The following is a 9,366-nucleotide window of genomic DNA, read 5'->3' as shown; positions in this document are numbered from 1 at the left end:
TACATCTTAATAGCCTGGCTTGTTCTACTCACCTTAATATCCATAGCCTAACAAAAAAACGATCAAACTCAGCTTTGAAATTTTCAATGGAACCCCCAGCCTCAACAGCTTTTTGAGGGAGATTTCTATTTTCATAGAATCCCTACAGGGCAGAAGGAGGCCATTCGGCCCATCGAGTCTGCACCGAGCACAAGCCCGCCCAAGCCCTGTTCTCATAACCCCATATATTCCCCCCTTTGACCTATGCATCCCGGACAGTAAGGGGCAATTTAGCATGGCCAATCAAACTAACCTGCACATCTTTGGAGTGTGGGAGGAAACCGGAGCACCCAGAGGAAACCCACGCAGACACGGGGAGAATGTGCAAACTCTACATAGACAGTGACCTGAGTCTGGTATCGAACCGGGGTCCCTGGCGCTGTGAGGCAGCTGTGCTAACCACTGTGCTACTGTGGGTACTCACTACTGACAGTAGATGCATGTTATGGGTAAAGCTGCCCTACAGCATTGCTTTGCCCCCAATTTCTAAAGTGTGTCTCTTTGTTGCTGGCTATCAGCTTTCTAAAATATGATTAGAATGACGGAGATTCAGGGTTCAGCTTCTAGTTGAAGACTGACATAAACAGAACCTGGAACCTGGGAGAGAACAATTGCAGAGGAGTACCTGCCTCTGGAGGGGGCGACTTCCCTAAGACGTCACTTAATAGAATCATTGAATCCCTACAGTGCAGAAGGAGGCCATTCAGCCCATCAAGTCTGCACCAACAGCAATCCTACTCAGGCCTTATCCCCATACATTTACCCAGGCTAGTCCCCCTGACACTAATGGGCAATTGAGCATGGCCAATCTACCTAACCAGCACATCTTTGGACTGTGGGAGGAAACCGGAGCACCCGGAGGAAACCCACGCAGACACAGGGAGAACGTGCAGATTCCGCACAGACAGTGACCCATGCCGGGAATCGAACCCAGGTCCCTGGCACTGTGAGGCAGCCGTGCTAACCACTGTGCCATCGTGCCAGCCAACTAACATTGCCAATTTAGTGTGAGTTTACATCCAACTCTGGACCATGAAACCACATACCCTGGGAATAGGGAGTTAACCCCCTAAATTAATTCGACTTTCGTCCCATTGACTAGGAGTGTTTTCGAGACCAGATTACAGACGCAGTGTTCCAATCTGCTGCATTATTTTTGCTCAATGGTATTTGCTACCAAATAAACCTGTTGGACTTTAACCTGGTGTTGTTAAAACTCTTATTGTGTTTACCCCAGTCCAACGCCGGCATCTCCACATCTTGTTTTTGCTCCCCATTCCACCATGGTTTAACTTAAAATTAAATGTACAACTACAGAAGGGACATTTTCCCTCCGTGCTCACAGACAACAACAACAATCTGCATTTATGTAGCACCCTTAGCTAGTAAAACATCCCAAGGCGCTTCACAGGAGCATTATCAAACACAATTTGACACCAAGCCACGTAAAGAGATATTGAGATAGGTGACTAAAAGCTTGGTCAAAGAGGTAGGTTTTAAAGAGTGTCGTAAAGGAGGGGGAGGGTGGGGGGGTGGGGAGAGGCAGAGAGAGAGAGGTTAGCGTCTTGTCAGCTGAATTCATGGTCACCGATGAGAATTGGGAAAGGACAAGGAGTCAGAAAGAACTGGAGAAACGCAAACATCTTGAATTGTTGTGGGGCAGGAGGAGACTAGAAGAATAAAGAGGAGGCCCCGGAGTCTTTGTAAAGGTGAGAATTTTTACATCCATGTGTTGTCAGAGACAGAGCCAATGTAGTCAGTGAGCAAAGGGGTGTTGGGTGAATGGGACCTGGTGTGAGTGCGGCTACAGCAATCCTTAAGGAGCAAACGTGTACCAACTTATCATAAAGAGCCTCTAGGCAGTATGAAGCCACTGAAAGCACAATGAATGAATCTTTTGTGTGGATCTGCCCTCCCTGTAGCTACTGATTGTTGATTCAGGCAGCTCCCGCCAACAAGCATTTGTAGGGGGAAAGACCGGAATGGCTTTACCTCCCACTTCACTGGTTGGGATCTCACTGTGCAACCTACTCTTCACCAACTGGGGTCTCAGGCTTCCCGCAGCGCCACTCTACAACCAGTGGTCAGGAGGAGTGTGCACAGGAGAAACCCATATGTCAGGGACACTGTGGAGTGAGTCTCACCCCTTCATAGCTCACAGATGGGGAAACAATAGGTTGCATCTCACCACCTGATCATGCCATGATGTAGATTCAGAGCGCCCTATCTGTGAGGTGGGGGGAGGTCAGGGGTTGTTTGAGGGGTTGTTGTTGGTGTTCTGAGGGAGCTGAGTCTGACTAGTCTAGGGTGGAATCTGTTCCTGGGTGCGATAAGCAAATAAATAGCTGTATTTCCAATTCACGCAGATAAACAGCACACTGTCTGACTAGAACTAAAATAAAGAAATCAGGATTCAACCTCCATTCCTCTCCCTCCCCACTACCCCAGGCATCTTGTTTGTCTTGCACAGTTGGGACCTGTTCCGTACAGATGTCAATGGGTTAAACAGAGAGGAAAATATAATTGCACAAGGTCGAAGTGTATAACTGTCCATGCATACAAGCTCACCTGTCAACATTTACATAAAGATAAGATAAATATTAGAATAATAGAGTTGCATAGCACAGGAGGAGGCCATTTGGCCCACCCATACCTGTGCTGACTCTTCGAAAGGGCTAATCAATTATTCCCGGCCCCAGTGCTCTATTCCCAAAGCCTGGGAAATGTTTCCGTTTCACGCACTGGGTCCACTGAGCCAGGGGTGGCTTGTTAAACATCAGCGTCGAGTTTGGGGGATTTTTCTGACATCACTAATAAGTTTAATATTGTGACAAGGAAAGAAATGAGCAGAGGTTGGGAGTTACTGCAAACAGGTAAACGCAACTCATCTTTAGTCATCACACTGGGATCACAGATCGACTGCACCCCATCTGCAATTTCGCAATAAATATTTCAGCAATCAAAATACATTGTAGCTATTTGTCATTAAGTATGCGACTTGTCTAAAAGGAACTGCTTTGTGGCAGCGGTTTGGATCTTATCCATTGGATCCAGAGGCAACATCAACCAGTCTTGAGGACGGTGCTTCACGAAAGATCCTGAAGAGTGGTGATGCTTTCAAAAGCAAAGGGATCAGTTGTTGTTTTTGTTTGTAATCCACCAGGATGCTGGAAATAATAAAGATAAGAATATTATTTTGAATTGGTTTCATTCATTACTGTCACATGTATACAGTGAAAAGTATTATTTCTCGCGCGCTATACAGACAAAGCATACCGTTCATAGAGAAGGAAAGGAGAGAGTGCAGAATGTAGTGTTACAGTCATAGCTAGGGTGTAGAGAAAGATCAACTTAATGCAAGGTAGGTCCATTCAAAGGTCTGACGGCAGCAGGGAAGAAGCTGCTCTTGAGTCGGTTGGTACGTGACCTCAGACTTTTGTATCTTTTTCCCGAAGGAAGAAGGTGGAAGAGAATGGCTGGAATTTTACTGGGACGCCCACCCCGGAATCGGGGCAACGAGGTTCACAGAACGAAATTCTCCATTAGCTTCGGGTGGAGTTTTACAAGCCTCGCCCAAGCGAGGTCATAAAATCCCGGCCAGTATGTCCGGGGTGCGTGGGGTCCTTGATTATGCTGGCTGCGTTTCCTGAGGCAGCGGGAAGCGTAGGTAGAGTCGATGCATGGGAGGCTAGTTTGCGTGATGGACTGGGCTTCAGAAGCCCAGTCCATCACGCAAGGGGCGGCATTGTGGCACAGTGGTTAGCACTGCTGCCTCACAGCGCCAGGGACCCGGGTTCGATTCCTGGCTCAGGTCACTGTCTGTGTGGAGTCTGTACATTCGCCCCGTGTCTTTGTGGGTTTCCTCCGAGTGCTCCGGTTTCCTCCCACATTCTGAAAGACGTACCGGTTAGGTGCATTGAACCGAACAGGTGCCGGATTGTGGCGACTAGGGGATTTTCACAGTAACTTCATTGCAATATTAATGTAAGCCTTACTTGTGACTAATAAATAAACTTTTACTTTTAACTTTACTTAGCAAATAGGAAATGGAGTCAGTCTTTGAGCTTGCTCCAACACACAACAAGATCATGGCTGGTCTTCTCCCTCTGTTCCACCTTCCTGCACTATCCCCACATCCCTCGATACCTAAAAAAAAATCTTTCAACCTCTGTCTTGAACCTACTCAACATAAGAACATGAGAACTAGAAGCAAGAGTAGGCAGTTCAGCCTCTCGAGGCTGCTCCGCCATTTAATACACTCGAGACCTCATCTCAGCCTCAACTCCACTTCCCTGGCCATTCACCAATAACCCTTCAAAGCCTTATTAGTTAAAGATCTGTCCACCTCTTCCTTCAATTTACTCAGGCAACTGAGAAGCTAGAGAATTCAAACAATCCTCAACTCTTTAACTATATACCCAACGGACCATTCCACCCCATGCCCCCCCCCACCCCCCGCAGATCTCCCGCCCCCCCCACCCCCCCACCCCCCCTCCCCACCACTTCACCCAATCTGGTGTCATCCACATGTTTAGAAATGGTGATTTTGGTTAATGTAAGAGATTCTGAGATTGACCCCTGACTTCTTGGCTTTTTGAGGTGAAGGGTTCCAGTTTTTTCACGTTTCCATTTGGACGGTTACTGCCGACATCATGCACTCACAGGTGAGGTAACCAGGGGGAGGTAGTGGAAGCGGATGCAATAGTGACTTTTAAGGGGCGCCTTGACAACTACATGAATAGGATGGGGAATAGAGGGATATGGACCCTGGAAGGGTAGGGGGCTTTAGTTCAGTCGGTACAGGCTTGGAGGACCGAAAGGCCTCTTCCTGTGCTGTAATTTTCTTTGCTCTTTTTAACAGTGAGGATAGATTCAAGATATGAGTTATGTTGCTTCTATTCTTCCCTGTAATGTCACTTAGCCCAATTCTCAATCTAAAACCTCAATAGCTTTGTACAGGAGAGTTATTTTTAAAGGTCGGATAGTTTGAACCTTCGGTTTAATTGCACCCAAGTCCGTATGTTCAAATCCTTGCAGAATTCAATCAGTCGTCCATCCTTCAAGGTGGAGGGCATGAGTAAGATGTGCTAGAAACAGGAAGAACTCTGCAGAATTCACCGCACTTGCAAACACCTCACAACCGTTAGAACATCAGCAACACGTTTCAGTAACACAGAGGGCAGTTTAAAGGAATGTAAATGCAAATACGACAAGCTCTTAACAATAACATAATTGACAGGAATAAAATAGAAATCGGAAGCAATATGCACATCTTGAGTAAAACATAGATGTATAGATGTCTAACATCCAAATCCAAATAGCTGTTAAGAATAACAAATTGACTTTATGCAAGTATCTTTCTGTACGTACGCACAGTAATCTAATTCCCTGGGTCAGGTTACCAGATCAAAGGTCAATTTTGTTTAAGCAAAGAGTATTCAGGGATCGGGATTTACAACAAGATTAGCATGCAGAGCACCCATGATCCTATTGAATGGTGGAACAGGTTTGAAGGGCTGAATGGCCTCCTCTTATTTCGATAGATGTTCCTGCAGGTTTGGCTGTCATCCTCTGCTGTGGGCTGGGTAGAATTTTCCATCTGTGCCCGTCCCGAGCCCGAAAATTCCTGCCCGAGGACCTTTGAACAGTTTGTCGAATTGCCCATCCCACCCACGTTGATTCCCCTGGCGAGTGTGACCAGGAAATTTACCCCAGTGTAGAAAGGGGGCCCTTCAGCTGCACGTACAACTTCGCTGGGTCAATATAACCCTGACGTGGAGATGCCGGTGTTGGACTGGGGTAAACACAGTAAGAAGTCTCACAACACCAGGTTAAAGTCCAACAGGTTTATTTGGTAGCAAAAGCCACTAGCTTTCGGAGCACTGCTCCTTCGTCAGGTGAGTGGGATTTCAGTTCACAAACAGGGCATATAAAGACACAAACTCAATTTACAAAATAATGGTTGGAAGCGAGTCTTTACAGGTAATTAAGTCTTAAAGGTACAGACAATGTGAGTGGAGAGAGGGTTAAGCACAGGTTAAAGAGAAGTGTATTGTCTCCAGCTGGGACAGTTAGTGAGATTTTGCAAGCCCAGGCAAGTCGTGGGGTTACAGATAGTGTGACATGAACCCAAAATCCCGGTTGAGGCCGTCCTCATGTGTGTGGAACTTGGCTATCAATCTCTGCTCAGCGACACTGCGTCGTCGTGTGTCGTGAAGGCCGCCTTGGAGAACGCTTACCCGAAGATCAGAGGCCGAATGCCCGTGACCGCTGAAGTGCTCCCCAACAGGAAGAGAACACTGGTGATTGTTGAGCGGTGTTCATTCATCCGTAGCGAATGAACACCGCTCGCCAATCACCAGGCAAGACTGTTCTCTTCCTGTTGGGGAGCACTTCAGCGGTCACGGGCATTCGGCCTCTGATCTTCGGGCCATGCTAAATTCTCCCTCAGTGTACTCTCGCCTTAAACCTATGCCCTCTGGTTTTAGACTCCCCTACCTTTGGGAAAAGATATTGACTATCTAGCTGATCTATGCCCCTCATTATTTTATGGACCTCTATAAGATCACCCCTCAGCCTCCTACACTCCAGAGGAAAAAAGTCCCAGTTTATCCAGCCTCTCCTTATAATTCAAACCACCAAGTCCCGGTGGCATCTGAGAAAATCTTTTCTGCAATCTTTCTTGTTTAATAATATCTTTTCTATAATAGGGTGACCAGAACTGTACACAGTAAATTATCCCCTTCCCACAGACACGGTATCCCATCCGTTGTCAAACATTTATTTGGCGCTAATCCACAGAAGGCGATAAGAAGGCTTGGTGACCAAAGGTTTAGTTAAAGAAGGAGATGGTAAGAAACGTCTGAAAAGCAGGAACAAGAAGATAGAAAGGCAAAGTGCTTGATCCAGATAATTCAGAGTCTGGGGCTGATCTTGCAGAATCTCACTAGCTGTTCTGTCTGGAGACAATACACATCTCTTTAACCTGTGTTGAATGCTCCCTCCACCCACATTGTCTGTACCTTTAAGACCTGGCTGGCTGTAGGGATTCGCATTCTAATTAGTATTCTGCAACTTGATTTCTGTGTCTGTGCACTGTTGGAGAACAGATTTCCACTCCATCTGACGAAGGAGCTGTGCTCCGAAAGCTTATGGTATTTGCTACCAAATAAACCTGTTGGACTTTAACCTGGTGTAGTTAGACTTCTTACTGTGCTAAGGCAACTGAAGGCAGGCCTGTCAAAGTGGCAGAGTGATTGAAATGAGGGTGGGATGGTGGGGGGGGGGGGGGGGGGGGAGGGGGGGGGTTGGGAGGGGGAGGGGGGTTGAGGAGGGTAGAGTTGGAGGAATGCGGAGACCTTGGAGAGTTGTAAACTGATGAAGGTTACAGAAATAGGGAGAAACAAGGTCATAGAGGGCTTTGAAAACCAGGATGAGTTTTTTTTTTAAATCAAGGCACTGTTGGAACAGGAGGCGAAATAACTCAGTGCGTAGCACATCAAAAAGATTTGACTTTGATCGCAGAGTGAATTAATCAAAAGGATCCTAATCATTCCCTTTGCCCTAGATCTCCCCTGATCCACAGCACTGTAACAGATTTCCTTCTGTCCTCTGTTCCCTGCAGAAGCTACGCTCTTCACTCGGGCAAATCCATCTCCGCTCAGCTGTCCTCACCTCTCTCTGGGAAGGGGACTTGATTTGATTTGATTTTGATTTGATTTGATTTATTATTATTGTCACATGTATTAGTAAACAGTGAAAAGTATTGCTTCTTGCATTCTGTACAGACAAAGCATACTGTTCATAGAGAAGGAAAGGAGAGAGTGTAAATGTAGTGTTATAGTCAGAGCTAGAGTGTAGAGGTAGATCCATTCAAAAGTCTGATGGCAGCAGGAAAGAAGCTGTTTTTGACTCGGTTGGTACGTGTCCTCAGACTTTTGTCTTTTTCCCGAAGGAAGAAGGTGGAAGAGAGAATGTTCAGGGTGCGTGGGGTCCTTAATTATGCTGGGAAGGGGATTTGGAAGGGGTGCAGTGTCTGTCGGAAGAGGGGTTGGATGGGATACAGTGTCTGGGAAGGGAGAGGGATGGGATACAGTGTCTGGGAAGGGAGAGGGATGGGATACAGTGTCTGGGAAGGGAGAGGGATGGGGTACAGTGTCTATGGGAAGGGAGAGGGATGGGGTACAGTGTCTATGGGAAGGGAGAGGGATGGGGTGCAGTGTCTGGGAAGGGAGAGGGATGGGGTATAGTGTCTATAGGAAGGGAAAGGGATGGGGTGCAGTGTCTGGGAAGGGAGGGGGATGGGGTACAGTGTCTATGGGAAGAGGAGTTGGATGCGGTACAGTGGGGGTCTATGGGAAATTGTGGTGAGATGGATGTGGACCTCCCCTGTTTATTCTCAGACATGTGCCAGAGGATTATTTATACCCAGCTGAGAGTTCAGTCAAGGCCTGTGTTAACAGCTAAACTGAATGATGGCACCTCTGACAATGCAACACTCCCTCAGTTGTCCTCTAGATTCTACATGTGGCCCTCCTATACTTTAGGATTCACCCTCATGGTCACGCCAGGTTCTGCCTCAGCGAATATCGTGAAATCTCTTACGTGATGGGGCCTTACCGGGAAGCAGCATAGTTGTCATGAGCTCTGGTGTCTCCAGGAAGTCCACATTGTTTCTCTGGAAAGCCTTGCTGTAGTTTGCTTGCAAGTGGCTGTGGGTTTCCACACATTGAGTTAGTATTCCGTAAATCAGTGTGAATGGTTCACAATTGACTTCACAATTGTTACACAATTTGAGCTTACACAAAAACCCTCACACGTACAGTTTAATATCCAACACATTTCTCCTTCTCTTCAGTTCTGGAAAAGAGTCAAATACACTCGAAACATTAACTCTGTTTCTCTCTCCCTACAGATGCTGCCAGACCTGCTGAGATTTTCCAGCATTTTTTGTTCTTGTTTCAGATTCCAGCATCATCGCTATTTTGAATATTTTCCCCAGCCCACTCAATCAGTCTTTCGCAGAATCCCTACAGCGCAGAAGGAGGCCATTCGGCCCATCGAGTCTGCATTGACCACAATCCCACCCAGGCCCTATTCCCGTAACCCCTCATATTTACCCTGCTAATCCCCTTGACCCTCGGGTTAATTTAGAATGGCCCATCCTCCTAACCAGCGCATCTTTGGACTGTGGGAGGAAACCCACGCAGACACGGGGAGAACGTGCAGACTCCACACAGACAGTGACCCAAGCCGGGAATCGAACCCGGGTCCCTGGCACTGTGAGGCAGCAGTGCTAACCACTGTGCCACCGTGCTGCCCTCTACT

General features: G+C 47.1%; 1 protein-coding gene across 1 annotated transcript in view; it reads right to left on the bottom strand.

Annotated features, from left to right (window-relative positions):
* Positions 1 to 3,171: 3,171 nt before the first annotated feature.
* The window catches only part of LOC144508633 (N-terminal EF-hand calcium-binding protein 1-like), a 144,003-nt gene continuing 137,808 nt past the window's right edge, over positions 3,172 to 9,366 (bottom strand). Inside the window, exons 12-13 of the mRNA XM_078236848.1 lie at positions 8,659 to 8,750; positions 3,172 to 3,206 (exon numbers count right to left, since the gene is read on the bottom strand). Coding sequence (XP_078092974.1) covers positions 3,172 to 3,206; positions 8,659 to 8,750 — 127 coding nt within the window. The remainder of the gene's footprint in view (positions 3,207 to 8,658; positions 8,751 to 9,366) is intronic.

The sequence above is a fragment of the Mustelus asterias genome, chromosome 20, assembly GCF_964213995.1.
Source record: "Mustelus asterias chromosome 20, sMusAst1.hap1.1, whole genome shotgun sequence".
NCBI lineage: Eukaryota > Metazoa > Chordata > Chondrichthyes > Carcharhiniformes > Triakidae > Mustelus > Mustelus asterias.
The sequence above is the reverse complement of the archived record's forward strand: the minus strand, read 5'-3'. Positions and strand labels throughout refer to the sequence as shown.